The sequence below is a fragment of the Barbus barbus genome, assembly GCF_936440315.1.
Source record: "Barbus barbus genome assembly, chromosome: 36".
NCBI lineage: Eukaryota > Metazoa > Chordata > Actinopteri > Cypriniformes > Cyprinidae > Barbus > Barbus barbus.
This window is the reverse complement of record NC_136714.1, coordinates 3,611,575-3,628,413: the sequence shown is the minus strand read 5'-3', so window position 1 is coordinate 3,628,413 and position 16,839 is coordinate 3,611,575. Positions and strand designations below refer to the sequence as shown.

General features: G+C 36.0%; 1 protein-coding gene across 1 annotated transcript; it reads left to right on the top strand.

The window, feature by feature from the left end:
- Positions 1-3,350: 3,350 nt before the first annotated feature.
- Positions 3,351-13,904, top strand: LOC306856298 (glutaredoxin domain-containing cysteine-rich protein 2-like; the record flags this gene model as incomplete). The annotated part of the gene is made up of 3 exons (XM_079395477.1): positions 3,351-3,674; positions 11,279-11,488; positions 13,731-13,904. The coding sequence occupies 3 exons, from the start codon at positions 3,351-3,353 to the stop codon at positions 13,902-13,904; spliced, it is 708 nt and encodes a 235-aa protein (XP_079251603.1).
- Between the last annotated feature and the right edge of the window lie 2,935 nt (positions 13,905-16,839).

Below are 16,839 nucleotides of genomic sequence, written 5' to 3'. Positions count from 1 at the left end.
AGGTCATTGCACACTAAGTCCGAAATTTTCAATACCAGATACTCTAGCCTGCATCGAAAATAATTAACTCTTTCCCTGAGATGAAAGGTTATGCCATCACATATTTTTGCCCAGCGGCGTGTGCTTTTATGACCATCTGGAAAATAAGGGACTGATGACATATCATCAGAGGCATCATTAAGACAACATCTAAAGCACAAAGAAAAATGATGTCCCAATGGAGGTACCCCGCAGGAAAATACAGTCTCTTGTGACAGCTGAAAATAAGCATGCATGCAGATTAATAATCATTTAGTACAGCCTAGTTGGAGACTTGACACCTTCAATGAGTCTTTTACTGAGAGGCACACAAAACAATTTCTCACATGAATGATTTCATAGTAATAGCAGATATGAATACAGGGAGGAAAAAGAGGCAAACCATCTTAGCAGTTGGTTAGAATGCAATAACAGTCAACTAGGAGGATAATTGCAAGATGGATGTTAGAATGCACAAGGGTTAATGTCAGCCATTTGTTAGATAGCCTACTGTCTCAGTAAAATGGCTCCCTGATCTCAGGGATTTCTGCTGTTTTACACACTGAAATCTGCCCAGAAAGAAATAGAAATGATGCTAATAGCATTTAACTATTAAAAACAATGCCATCAAATCTTTGTAGGAATTTGACCAATCTGTTGAAAATTAATTTCAATTCCAAGATTGTATAATCATAACTTTATTGATTTGTTTTTGAGTTTTAGTGTGTGAGTTTTATTCTTCTATCATCGTAATAAATGTTAAGAGATTTCCATACCAAAAAAAAGAAAAGAAAAATAAATAAAGTGATTAGTCAATCAATCAATCATTACATAATTAAAAAAGAGAATATTATTAAATAGTTACTATAGTAATTTTTTGGAAATATTTTTTACATACCTTTTTAACCTGCTTTTTAATTAATTAATTATTTTTTTATTATTAAAAATATATATTTATTTACTTATTTTTTATTTTTTAAATACAGAGCGTAATTATAGCAATTTAACAATTTAATTCATCAATCAGGCCTAAACTGCAAACGATTTCTAACATATAATACATCATATATGCATAATTTTTACATGCAGAAAAAAACAAAAACAAAAAAATGTTACATCAGTTACATTGTTGAAACAATTTATGGCACAATTCCTTTATTACACAGTTCAAGCTAATCATAATTTGAAATTTGGAACTACAAGTAGTTAGCTATATCTTAATTAGGGTGACCGTATCAAAACTGAATGAGGAAATTTATTTTAAATACAGCAAAAACAACATATATATGTTGTTTTTCCCGCTTTTTCGTATTCCCCATCCTTTCCTATCAAAATGCATGCTATGGAGTATATATAAGGAGTATATATATAACAGAAGCTGAATATATAATACATGGTACAGGGAATCGAATCATTGAATGTTTTTTTTTTTTTTTTTCTCCTCAATGAACCAATTCACTAGAATGAATCAGACTCACATAAAGTATGTCCCAATTTGCATACTTCAGCACTATTCTATGTTGTTTTGTAGTATAAATAGTGCAAGTATAGTGTGTTCACACTAAAAAGTCCCAAAAAAGTGCACTATACCCAGATGATGCACTTAAAAACCAAAAAACAAAGTGTGAAATAATGGATACTTCATGCACTCAACTGTCACAGCTTAAATCAGTGGAGGGGAGAGGCTTTCATACTCTGGTTATGAATGTGCATTAGTGCATACACTCACCGGCCACTTTATTAGGTACACCTGTTCAATTGCTTGGTAACACAAACTGCTAATCAGCCAATCACATGGCAGCAACTTGCATTTAGGCATCTAGATGTGGTGAAGACGACTTGCTGAAGTTCAACTCGAGCATCAGAATGGGGAAGAAAGGGGATTTAAGTGACTTTGAATGTGGAATGGTTGTTGGTGCCAGACGGGCTGGTCTGAGTATCTCAAAAACTGCTGATCTACTGGGATTTTCACGCACAACCATCTCTAGGGTTTACAGAGAATGGTCCGAAAAAGAGAAAATATCCAGTGAGCGGCAGTTGTGTGGATGAAAATGCCTTGTTGATGTCAGAGGAGAATGGGCAGACTGGTTAGAGATTATAGAAAGGCAACAGTAACTCAAATAACCACTCGTTACAACCAAGGTATGCAGAATACCATCTCTGAATGCACAACACGTCAAACCCTGAAGCAGATGGGCTACAGCAGCAGAAGACCACACCGGGTGCCACTCCTGTCAGCTAAGAACAGGAAACGGAGGCTAATCGCACAGGCTCTCCAAAATTGGACAATAGAAGATTGGAAAAACATTGCCTGGTCTGATGAGTCTCGATTTCTGCTGCGACATTCAGATGGTAGGGTCAGAATTTGGCATAAAGAACATGAAAGCATGGATCTCATCTTCTGATGGCTACTTCCAGCACGATAATGCACCATGTCACAAAGCTCAAATCATCTCAGACTGGTTTCTTGAACATGACAATGAGTTCACTTTACTCAAATGGCCTCCACAGTCACCAGATCTCAATCCAATAGAGCACCTTTGGGATGTGGTGGAACGGATGTGCAACCGACAAATCTACATCAACTGCGTGATGCTATCATGCCAATATGGACCAAAATCTCTGAGGGATGTTTCCAACACCTTGTTGAATCTATGCTATGAAGAATTAAGGCAGTTCTGAAGGCAAAAGGGGGTCCAACCCGGTACTAGCAAGGTGTTCCTAATAAAGTGGCCAGTGAGTGTAAGTGTGTAAGTGTGTAAGTGCATAGTGTATAGTGAGTCATTTGGGACACAGCTATAGGAGTGTAGGAGTGATGAGCATTTAGGATGAACCAAATCACTAGAATGAATCAGACATTGAAAACATGACTTAGCATGAGTAGCATGCATCTGTGATCTCTACATTTCTGTCCTCATGATCCAACAACTTGCATTTAAAACAAAAGAGATATTGACTTCATTTCATACAAGTATATACAGTACTTTTTATTTCAATCTTTACACTGGGAAAAAAAAAAAAAAAAATACTGAGCGCACCCATAACGATATTACACTCAACATAACAGTAATAGTAAGGAACTAACATAAATTACAGGTAATGCATAAGCAATATAGAGGCACACCTGCTTCTCTCCTTCAACCATCATTATTTGATGAAACTGTGAGGTCTCAATTTCCAACTCTCCTGTTGTGCACAAGATCCCCTGCTCAATAATTCATCAGGGCTATGGAAAGCAGCTGGACTGCCTGAGTCTCTCCTCAATACTTATCTTCCACAGTTCTTCCTCCTAATCGTTACAAGACCATTGGGAATTTCAGCTGCAAGAGACCATGGAGGAGCTTCAGAGGCACCCAGACAACTTGATCGAGGGCAAGCCCAGGAAGGTGAGGTTCAAGCTGGCCTCGTCGTACAGCGGCCGGGTGCTGAAGCACGTGTATGAAGATGGACAGGAGCTGGACAGTCCAGAAGAGCAGTACCCTCACAGCTTCATCCACACCAAGATGGAGATGGGACATCTGTGTGGCATAGAAGACATGCAGGACCAGAGTTTTTACCCCCCGACAGGCCTGATCGCCCAGAGGATAAACGTCTATCGAGGAGTGACAGGATGCAACTCCCTGGCGTGTGGAGATCTCACAGAAGGGGATAATAAAGTAAGAACGCACTGCAATGAAAATTAGATTGCTCTCTTTGGACTGAACTTTGTTGCTTATTTTAGAAAAAAACATTCAAAAGATTAATACCGTACATAAATTCATACAGTACTTATATTAACTGAAGTAAATTGACTGTTCTCTTCTGTGATATATATATTTAATTCCTGTATTGAAACTGTCTATATATAATGAGAGAAAAAAAAAACTCATAAAAACAACATTCTTGAAAATAAAACTATGTAGTGTATTATAATAATATTAATTCAAATAATAAAAACTGCATTCTGCTTATTAATATGGGGCGGGGGGTGTGTGGAAAATCTAAAGCCACATGTTCTGATCAAGACGTTGAGATGCAACCAACATGCAGAATAAGCAGGTAAAGAATAATAAAATAAAAATAGCAATATAAAATTATATCATACAGTTTATGATATAAGAGGCCTGTCAAGGTTAGAGTCCATAATCTTATATCAGATGTATTGAGCTTTTTTTTTTTTTTTTTTTTTTTTACAAGGCAAGGTTAATTCAGCTTAAGTGCAATGGCATTTATGAATAAATAATTTTAATAATATTCTACTTAAAAATATATATATTCAAAAACATAGGTACCCTCACATGAATGGAAAATGTAAGAAGATATGTTATTAGTTTTTAATTGAAAATTACACCACATGACATTTTGAGAGTCATTAATTTAAATGTTTCTTAAAAATAGTTCTAAAATATAATGTCCTACCAACATGAATTTAAAGGATATTTCTAAGAACAACTTTAATTAATATTAACAATCTTCTTTGTCACTGATACTTTTACTATTGTTCATAATTAGATTTATGGATTTAAACAACCCCTCCCCCCAACTTACCCATAACCGACCAGCTAAGTATTAAATTTGTGTAACCCACCTTTGTTCCCACTACGGATATGAAATATGAGCAAAACCTCAATTCGCTCTTATTGCGGAACGCTGCAATTTCTACTTCTCTGATTCTTGCCTGAGAGACATATAATAATTCCAAAACTTATACTGAAGAGGTCTGAATATCATATGGTTTGGGGCTCTTTTGACTTGAGCGAGTCAGCAACCATGCAACAACCACCGAGAACACACTAGCAACCATCTAGACCATGCTAACAGGACCCTATGAAAGACTTCAAGATTTACCAAGACGGTGCACTCCTATTACTTATGAATAGAAGAAAGTGCAACGTGCAATACAACAGATTCGTCCCACTTTCTCAAATAAAAGAGCCAATCGCTAATTGGTAAAGTCATCGTGTCACTGCAGCTACCTTTAGATTTCAATGGTGATTTCAAATATGAAACTTATACAAAAGCTTGGCCAACAGCTTTGGAGAATTTGATGTTTCCCCATTGAAATGACTTGTCTTAAAGGGACTTTGGTTCTATAAACCAATAAGAAGTTTAAAAATGTCACTGAACAATCAATTATTATTACTGATGTTCTCTTCACTAATGTTATAATCATCACTTTCAAAAGACGCTTCTGTTTTTTCAGTTGAATTTGATTCTGATCTGCAGTGTCTGCTGATTTTATCATGGTAGCCTACTGCTTAAAAGTTTCATTATATTTAATAATGCTTTGCAGTGTCAAACATCATTCCAGCCCACATAAGTATAATATCTATTAATTTCCCCCACTTTATGAGCACACTGGAATGAAAATTGCCCGGTTCACAGTCATTTCATTCCTGTGGGACATTTTGCAAATCTTGCAACAGTAACTAAGGTGGGCGAAGTTTAGAAAATGGTCATTTGATGTAGGCGAAACACAATGTGTGTTTTGTAAGGATTCCTTATTGTCCTCCTCATTAGGTTTTGTTCTGGCATTGAAAAGTAAAACATTTCTTGCCAGATTTTCTCTTGTTTTGTCTTAGTCTGTGGTCACAGAGATATTTATGAAGTCTCAGTTTTTATGCCACATTGTTACTAATTCATAGTTCCCAGATCTAATAATAGACCCACACTCCAACACAGCTTCTAAACATAGGCATGCAATTATATCTCATCCGCATAGAAATTCTCAGCTTTCCTTTCCATTGTGAACTGTGTTGTGCTTCTCTGCCTCAAATCTGAAAAAGAAAAGAAAAGAAATATCACTCAAATATATAGACTGAACAAACATAATCAAACAAGTTGGATCTTTAAATAAGACTGAAGGCTAATTTGCTTCGTTGTGTTGTATTAAGCTTACATTTTCATTAAAATTTCACCTGACATGCTGTTGAAAGACTAAACTGTCAAAGATTCTCTGTTTTGCATATCAGCATGTCAATAAAAAATTTACAGGATATTTATCACATTTTTCAGCATCAGATCCCCGACATTTAATCTAATCAAATTTATCAATGTCTCAGAATTGTAAAAGCCAGCCATGGGACAGTGGGTAATGAACAGGCTCATGACGCATAAAGGGCATTTGGCTCATGGGGATTTAGGCTTCAGTCTGGCCTGCGTCATGTCCTAATCCTGTTTCCCATCTCTTGCCCCAGTGGTTTCCTTTTTCTCTTGACTTGTGCTGTCCTTAAAAGACTTAAACATTCCAGTAAAATAGATCCAGAGTAAATACGATTAACATTTTATATTGTTTTACCTGCACTATGCATATTACAGGATATTACAATGTTATTTAACATAATGCAATGGTGGGCTCATCAACAACAATAACAAACATTAAAATACAAACATAAATACATACATACATACATACATACACTGCTATATATGTCCCATCAATTATAAGGAGTGAAATACAGATGCATAGACACCAGAGGAACTAAGAGCATGAACAATCCTACAATAAGTGCTGTTCAAAAAACCTGTAGACTTAGTTTTAATTGCTCTAAGGCGTCTGCCTGAAGGAAGAGGCATAAAAAGGTGTCTGGTTGGATCTAAAGGATCATTTTTAAGCAAACGTGAGACATAAATATCATCAATAGTGGGAAGATCATAACCAATAATTTTCGAAGCAACCCGAGTTATATTATTAATCTGACTTCTCTGCTGAGCTGTGGAGTTACCAAACCACACTATAAGTGAAAAAGTCAGCATGCTTTCAATGACAGCTCTATAAAAATTGAACGTGCCAACTTTAGATATGCCACACTTTTTAAGCTGTTTTAAGAAAAAAAAAGCCTTTGATGAGATTTTTTGATAATGCCTCTTAGGTTGTCATCCCACTTTAACGTTGCTGAGATGGTAGTCCCGAGAAACTTAAAACATTGAACATTTTCAATGTCCTGACCATTAATAGTCAATGGCAAAACAGTATTTGTCCTCCATCTGAAATCAAACACCATTTCCTTTGTTTTTAGGACATTCAACTTCAAATTATGAGTGCAACTCCAATCAAACAGTGTAGAAACCTTCTATAGTCCAATTCGTTATCATTTGTTATTAAAACAATCAATATAGTGTCATCAGCAAACTTAAAAATGTACACTGAATTACAATGTGAAAAAGAATCATTAGTGTAGACAGAGTACAATAATGGTGACAATACACATCCTTGTGGGGCCCCCACACTTATTGTCTTGAGACTTGAAAGTATATTATTAATTTTAACTACTTGGGTTCTATCCAAAATGCAGAAAGCAAGGGAGTGTTGAATCCCCAATTGCTTTAACTTATAAAAAAGTTTAACTGGAATTATTGTATTAAATGCCGATTTATAGTCCACAAAAAGGACTCTGGCATAAGTATTGGGGGCTTCAAGATGTTGCAGAATTGAGTGGATACACAGAGCCACAGCATCATCAACTGACCTATTAGCCTTATAGGTGAATTGGTGAGAATCCAAACAGATTTTAGAAATTAGATACCTAAGCACCAATCGCTCAAAGATTTTCATAGTAACTGAAGTTAGGGCCACTGGTCTGTAATCATCTAAGCAACTAATATTTGACTTTTTGGCACTGGAAATATAACCGCTGCTTTAAAACATGCTGGGACTCTGCATACTCTTAATGACCAGTTGAATATATCAGTGAATACTGGGGCAAGGATGAACGCACACCACTTCAATGTTGCAAATGATATGGAGTCAGGGCCTGCTGCCTTTCTGCTGTTCTGCCTCTGCAGCAGATTCCTGACTTCATATTCCTCTATTTTAAAAGAAGGACTCATAGTACAGAGCCAGGAGAGCACCATCGGCTGAGCAGCCTGTGCCTCCATTGTGTTTTCAAAGCGACTGTAGAACACATTAAGTTCATCAGGCAATGTAATGTCATCAAAGGTAACTTGAGAGATTTTATCTTATAGCCTGTGATCTGCTCTAAACGTTTCCATACACCATAGGTGGCATTGATCTTCAACTTATTTTCTAACGTACACTTATATTACTTATATTAATATTACTTTCAGTAAAACATTTGCATTGGGTTTGTAAATGCTGTGTTTATGCAAGTTTTGGCTTTAGTTTTTGTTACATCTACACCATACTGTCCAGCAGGGGCGTCATGCACTCATTATTTTTGAGGGGGCACAAGAGAGGGGGGGTTGTTGTCATGTGACACACAGCAGCCACAATAGCACTTATTTTTATTAAAAAAAATATTTTTTCTTCAAAATATTCCCAAACGCATGAACTATATCATGAAATATCTTGATTGTCACCTAGATTTTGATGGTCAAAGTAGCCAAATGCAGTCTATTAACTATGCATAAAAACTTGTCTGTTTACTTAAGTGACAGATATGGGTGATGCCATTACATACTTTTAATACGACTGACTTTATATTTAATGTGAATATCGAAAACGTAAGTTTGGCTACTTATCATAACACTTTCATTGTACAGAAAGAGAGCAAAGAACATTACATTATCAAAGAAAATTTTCACTGACAGTCTAGAGTGCAAGCACTCTCAAAAACTCCCATTAAAATCACTGAAGCTGTTTACACTATGAAATTAATATTTTACTTACAGATTCATACACACATCTGCACTTTGTTGTTTATAAGAGAGAATTCGCCAGAAAGAGGTATTCAGTCAGCGAGCGAGTGAAGAAAACACCGGCATTTTAGCGATGACTCATCTGAATGCCTCTGATTGGCCATTGCATTCATAAACTCAACAGAATCGTGTGTGATTGGTTATAATGCACAGTCTGTCTCTGGCTCAGCACCAGCCAGCGAACGCAGATTTGAATTTAACAGCTGATGATATGACGTGCTGAACAATTTAATCACACTGGTATTATTTATATTATCATATTATTCGGCTATTTTTTTGTCTTTTGGAAGCTGCATTCATAATACACTTGGCTCAAAAATCTGAGGGGGCACGTGCCCCCTCACTTTGAATGGGCATGACGATTATAAACAGTCATTTTGCAAAGCAAATGGTTCTGTTGATCCAAAGCTTCAAAAAGGTTTGTTTTTTTCTCTTCAGTACAGCATCAAAGTATAACAATTTATGAAAATAACAACATATTTTACTCCAAACTTGCATTATAGCATCAATCGAATTTTCTGTGCGAGAGCACTTTCTGGCATTGAGTATGAATGAAACAGATTACGTGTAATAGTTTAGCACTGTGGACTTTTCATGTCATTGTTATCGCCAGTACCGATATACAGTATCTTACAGAAGTGAGTACACCCCTCACATTTTGTAAATATTTTATTATATCTTTTCATGTGACAACACTGAAGAAATTACACTTTGCTAAAATGTAAAGTAGTGAGTGTACAGCTTGTATAACAGTGTACATTTGCTGTCCCCTCAAAATAACTCAACACACAGCCATTAATGTATAAACCTCTGGCCACAAAAGTGAGTACACCCCTAAGTGAAAATGTCCAAATTGAGCCCAATTAGCCATTTGCTCTCCCCGGTGTCATGCGACTCATTAGTGTTACGATGTCTCAGGTGTGAATGGGGAGCAGGTGTGTTAAATTTGGTGTTATCGCTCTCACTCTTTCATACTGGTCACTGGAAGTTCAACATGGCATCTCATGGCAAAGAACTCTCTGAAGATCTGAAAAAAAGAATTGTTGCTCTACATAAAGATGGCATAGGCTATAAGAAGACCCTAAAACTGAGCTGCAGCATGGTGGCAAAGACCATACAGTGGTTTAACAGGACAGGTTCCCCTCAGAACAGGCCTCGCCATGGTCGACCAAAGAAGTTGAGTGCACGTGCTCAGCGTCATATCCACATATCCAGAGGTTGTGTTTGGGATAGACATATGAGTGCTACCAGCATTGCTGCAGGGTGGGAGGTCAGCCTGTCAGTGCTCAGACCATACGCCGCACACTGCATCAAATTGGTCTGCATCATTGTCATCCTAGAAGGAAGCCTCTTCTAAAGATGATGCACAAGAAAGCCCGCAAACAGTTTGCTGAAGACAAGCAGACTAAGGACATGGATTACTGGGACAATGTCCTGTGGTCTGATAAGACCAAGATAAACTTATTTGGTGGTGTCAAGCGTGTATGGCGGCAACCAGGTGAGGAGTACAAAGACAAGTTTGTCTTGTCTACAGTCAAGCATGGTGGTGGGAGTGTGATGGTCTGGGGCTGCATGAGTGCTGCCGGCACTGGGAAGCTACAGTTCATTGAGGGAACCATGAATGCCAACATGTACTGTGACATACTGAAGCAGAGACTGGGCCGCAGGGCAATATTCCAACATGATAACGACCCCAAACACACCTTCAAAGTCGACTACTGCCTTGCTAAAGAAGCTGAGGGTAAAGGTGATGGACTGACCAAGCATGTCTCCAGACCTAGACCCTATTGAGCATCTGTGGGGCATCCTCAAATGGAAGGTGGAGGAGCGCAAGGTCTCTAACATCCACCAGCTCCATGATGTCGTCATGGAGGAGTGGAAGAGGACCTCAGTGGCAACCTGTGAAGCTCTGGTGAACTCCATGCCGAAGAGGGTTAAGGCAGTGCTGGAAAATGATGGTGGCCACACAAAATATTGACACTTTGGCCCAATTTGGATATTTTTACTTAGGGGTGTACTCACTTTTGTGGCCAGTAGTTTAGACATTAATGGCTGTGTGTTGAGTTATTTTGAGGGGACAGCAAATTTACACTGTTATACAAGCTGTACACTCACTACTTTACATTGTAGCAAAGTGTAATTTCTTCAGTGTTGTCACATGAAAAGATAAAATAAAATATTTACAAAAATGTGAGGGGTGTACTCACTTCTGTGAGATACTGTACCACAACACCCCTATTTAACACAAAAACATTTTTAATTATATTACAATTATTGTTAATACCAATATATCAAAACACTCCTAAATTGCTGTGACAAAATAGCATTTTAAAAGCAGATACACAAAATAATAACATAGTAAGTTCATTAGTATTATACATTACTTACAATGTGATTACATAACAACAATGAATCTATGAACCGTGTGAGACTGCATGAACTATATTCTATGAAAACGTACTGTGGGGTACATGGTACTGTGAGAATGTCTTTGCACTTTGGTACTAAGTGACTACTATGTTCTAGTACCACATCATTAAAATGCCTTGGATTACCATATCAAAGACAGTAATGGTACAAACTTTGAATATTTTGCTTAGCGATTCTGTGTTTGTTCACATAGGCACCAGTATTAGATTTTGGAAAGATTATTATCTACACCAGCAACCTGAAGATTATTCGAGCTCCTCACAGAAGAGGAGAATCCGGAAGGAGTCCTCACCGCAGCCGGGACAGGAAAGAAAGTTCACCAGGACGGGAGTCCCGGAGCAAAGGGAAACATAGAACAGAACATTCCCGCACAGAGGAACCAGACGCAATGACTGAACAAAAGGTATAAACAGTCTGAAGTTCAGTAGACTGTAAATACTCTGTCTCAATGCTCTTTACTTCTGTTCTACTAGACCGACTTTAATTAGTCTGCTCAAACCATGCGTACGGTTAGGAATCTGAACAAACTTTGACATGTAACTTGTAATGCTAAAGACATGTATTATATCTCAAATCTTTGGACTTTTGGAAAAGCATGCTGTTTCAAGTGATCAGACAACAAAACAAACAATCCCATAGATCCTGGTGACATGCTCTTTTCATTCGGTACCACTGAAATAGCTATTTTGATTAATCCATATGCCATTCTCAAAGAAGATAACATTGGTTTTATCACTGTTCATTTATCTGTATGGCTGTGGTACAGTATATTTTGTAGTTTGTCAGAGCTCCATTCTACTTATAACTTATAACATTCACAAAGCAATGATTAAGACATTTGCAGAATGTTGTGTAGTGCTGAAATACAATTCGTCATGAATAATGACTCTTTTCTGAAACCCCACTGAAAATAATGAACCATGTCATGAATCCTTGTACTGCACATTTCACTTCCATAAATCTTTTACTCTAATCAATCTTTCTGTTCTGTCTTTTACGAAAGAAACACCCATTGAAACATTATGTAAATATGTACATTAAGACCAGAAACAAGTGGTAATAAACCTCAATGAAGCAATAGAGTTTTCTCCAAACAATTCTGTTATTCAGCTTTAATAAGGTCAAAAGATTAACTCGTTTTATCTAACTTGCATGCAGGATTCTCTTCAAACTATAACTGACCATACAGAAAGAGTTTATGATAATGACTCTATAGCATGCACTTTAGCATAATTTTAAATACAGTAGTTATTATGGAAGTAATACAATATAAAACGTGCAAATCGAATGTAATATTTTCAGAAAATGAATTGCATTATTTACAGTGAAATAAAAATGTGGTCCAACTTTAAATGAGGTGTCTTTAACTATTGTGTACTTACTTAAAAATAAATAAATAGGGTAACACTTTATTTCAAGGTGTCCTTGTTACACGTTACATGTACTTACTATTATAATAACAATAATTTACTCATAATTACATGCAAATAACCCAAAGCCAAATCCTAACCGTGTAGTAAGTACATGTAGTTAATTAATATTACTCAGTACTTAAATGTATAATTACACTGTAACAAGGACACCTTGAAATAAAGTGTAACCATGAATAGTATAATTCTGCTCATCTCATTCCCCTCTGTTGCTACGCAATAAACCTGTTGATTGTATTGCACTTGCCTCTGTGTCCTGTGTTTATCTGCTCACAAAAGTACTGTTAAATGTACTGACAAGCATTTGTTTTATTTTATTGTTTTATTTAAAGTATTATATCGGCACTTGTAAGTCATGTAATGTAGACCTAATTACACATTTGAATAAAATATTTCAAACGTGCTTAAAAAAAAATAACTAGGCATTATTAGATTAGATTAGATATAATGCACTTTAAGAGGACCTTTATTTTATTAATATTATACAGTAACTGAGTGTTACTGTTTAAACATGTAAGAATTAAAGTACACTGCAAGTGTACATTCAATACAATTAAGCAAGTAAATAGTAATTATTCTGTCCAAACCTGTTTGACTTTTATGAAAGGACATATTATGAAAATTAAATTAATGCTGTTTTTTTTTTTTTTACTATACAATAAGTAAATCGACCCTTCAAACATAAGAGTCAATTGTGACAGATTGCAATAGCTCCTCAGTTTTAGTGGCACATGGACCAATCATCTCTTCTGCTTTACTAGTTATAGCACGAAATAAACATGAAAGAACCTCAGAAGGTGTCTCGTTTCAACCGTGGAATGACGTCAATACATACCATACCACATACATACCATTTTTCAAGTTCAAATCCATCGAAAATAATCTACTCTGAATTGTTTGTTGGAAAAAATGGCAGATTTGCTGTTATGATTGGTCAGATTTGCTGTCAATCAAGTTCCTGGCAAAGGGTGAATTGTGTCCAATTCACCCTTCTTCAAATATTCTTTAAAATATTTGCTTTTGTGTTCCACAGAAGAAGGAAATACAAACAGGTTTGGAACATTAGGGTGAATAAATGATGAGCGAATTGCCATATTTGGCTGAACTTTACCTTTAAAACATGAAAGGGCAACAAGCTGCAGGCTTGTAGTGTGCACTTGGCTTCATCATTTTGCTTGTTTGTTTGCTGTTTGTTTACTTGTTTTGTTTGTGCAGCAGGAAGCAGGCTCCTGTGGACAGTGCGGAGGTTCAGGTTGTGCGCCGTGCTCCCTCTGTCATGGCAGCAAACTGTCCATGCTGGCCAACCGCTTCAACGAGTCAATCAGAGAGCTGCGCTGTCCAGCGTGCAACCCCCACGGCCTAGAGCGCTGCCAGTCCTGCACACACTAACACATCTACTGCTGGCAAGCTGTGTCGGATGGAGATCAGATCCTTTGAGGTGTGCATGAAAGTGCATTTTGGATTAGTGCTTAAATATGAGAGCTTGAGGGCGGAATGTGCTTCTGGAATGTACTGCGATGAAAGTTAATACAGATTCACCAGACAACCGGTTAACGATTGATATGAAATCAGGAAGGAACTGGAAACTCAAACTGAGGAAAGGAACAGCTGAGGAATGGGAGAAAAAGTTTTAATTACTTTATGAGGGATATACATTGCACATGATACTGCATATGAGACATGGATATTTTTTTTGAATATGAACAAATTAAACACTATGGAAGCTTGTTTCCGCCACTGAATATGAATAAAAAAGGTAATTTGGACTTTCATCTTAATTCTGACTTTTGCTCACAATTTCAAGTTGACATCTTGCCATTCTTGATTTTTTCTCAGAATTGCGAGATATAAAGACATAAATTCAGAATTGCTTGTTCCCACCACTGAAAAAAAGGTAATTGCGTAATAATTGCGTAATTGCTGGTAATAATTCTGACCATATAACTCACAATTGCATGTTTGTATCATGTAATTCTGAGAAAAAAAGTCAGAATTGCAAGATGTAAACTCACAATTGTGAGATAAAGTGTCATAATTACCTTTTTATATTTTTTATCATGGCGGAAAAGGCCTTTCATAAACAAAACTACAACTTTGGTGCAAATAAACTGATAGCACATTTGAAATGTTGTTTAATGACTATCATAATCATAACCTTTTTTTTTTTTTTGACAAAATGATGATTCTTCATTAAGTGGAAATTTTTCTATACTCCTATGCTGATTTTAAATGGGTTGGGGGTGGGTGAAAATTAAACTCTTTTCCATATTTTCCTAAAGTAGAATTTTAAATTAATTTGATATTTATGTATACACACACACACACACACACACACACACACACACACACACACACATAAGACATAAATATAACTCCAAGCTTTTAAAAGAACAATTGAATTTCCAAAATATATCACATCATGAATCAAATAGTAGCTTTGTTATGTATAATTACCAAACATCAGTCAAAAGTCTCCTTTTTTGAAGAATCACCCAAAAAACATATATGTTTTATGCATTTAAATGCAGAAACAACTGGAACAGTCATGACTACATGCATTGCTGGTGTGTTTTTGTATCACTGCTTGTCATTTGCCATGTATAGCAATTAAAGACTTTGCTGTAAATCTGATTAAGAACACGTCTTGTTCATACTGTAGTCATTATTGTTGTCTCTATTGTTGTAATTCAATACTGCAAAAGAATGAATTGATATCAAGGTTTTTAGTGCATTTTATAGTACTAAACTGCACATCTCTGTGATTTTTCATGCATTATGAAACTTAATTTCAGTAACTCCTAGGACTAATTTTAATGCTGTCTTGTCAGATTTCTTAGTATACAAATTAAAAATAACTGAACATTGAAAAAAATGCAATACTTGAGGGCCATTATTGTTTTTTATTGCTTTTAAATCTGAAATGGATTCAAAGGTTTCAGCTTTTGTTTTTGAGAGAGATTTCATGCTGCACAGCACAGAGCCATAATCAATAAAGTTTCTGACCTTCAATTCTAATAACAACACAGATATTGGCAGATTTCACATCGATGAATAAAGCTGCATACTGTAGGAGCTTGCAGGACGAGCTTCTTAATAAATTTCATTTGCAATAAATACACATCTTTAATTAGCCAGGCAATCAGAAACTAATGACAAAAATATGGATTTTTTTTTTTTCAGACTTGATGTCTTTTTATATTCTCACATTATATATGCAAGGTAACAGGCAGCATACCCCCCTATTATCTGTGGGGGGACAGCCAGGGGTCCCACTTAGGTTCTCTAGGGTATAATCTATTCATTAGCCCTATCCATAATTTTTTTTTCCCTGGGTCCAGTGAATTTAAATGACAGCACTGGTAATGGGGACTGCATTTCGGCTCATCCAGGAACTAATGCTATGTGCCAAAAATGGGTACAACCACATGAAATTACCAGACAACTAATTGTAGTTTTAGTTAATTTTGGCTTGAAGAAGATATTCATAATTGCCCTAAATTATTTGGCTACTGTATTGAGCAGTGCAGAGGCAAAGCTATAATTATTGTTCCATTCTGCAAAAACTATTTTTCTGACATGATGGATGTAAGAGCTTCCAGTGCAAGCTTCTAGAATGAGAAATCAATGTCATAAAGTTTCAGCGCCTGACTCAGTTTAATAGTGTTTGTTTTCTGTTTTTATTAAGTATCTTTATTTTCTAAAAGCAACTTTTATTCTAAGAAACTTCTAATCAAAATACTGTGAAACATACCCAGTGCCAGTGTTATGCAACCACTGCATTTTATAAGCTGAGAAAGTAATTTGTGTGTGTGCGTGTGTGTGTGTTAGTTTTCAGTTAGTAAGATTTAAGTACTGAGTAATATTAATGAACTACATGTACTTACTATGTGGTTAGGTGTTTATTGGATTAGGGTTACTTGCATGTAATTATGCATAATTAATTGTTATTATAACAGTCAGTACATGTGTAAAAAAGACACAAGTGTTACTTGCCAGTGTTAATTGTATGCCATGTATTTAAACATATTTGTAATCACAAATTTGTAATGATGAGTTTGAATTTAAAACATTTAAAATATATGATTAATGTAATATCAATTGGCACACTACAGCTTCAACCCAAATTCCAGAAATGTTGGGACGTTTTTTTTAAATTTGAATGAAATGAAAACTAAAAGACTTTCAAATCACATGAGCCAATATTTTATTCACAATAGAACATAGAGAACATAACAAATGTTTAAACTGAGAAATTTTACACTTTTATCCACTAAATGAGCTCATTTCAAATTTGATGCCTGCTACAGGTCTCAAAAAAGTTGGC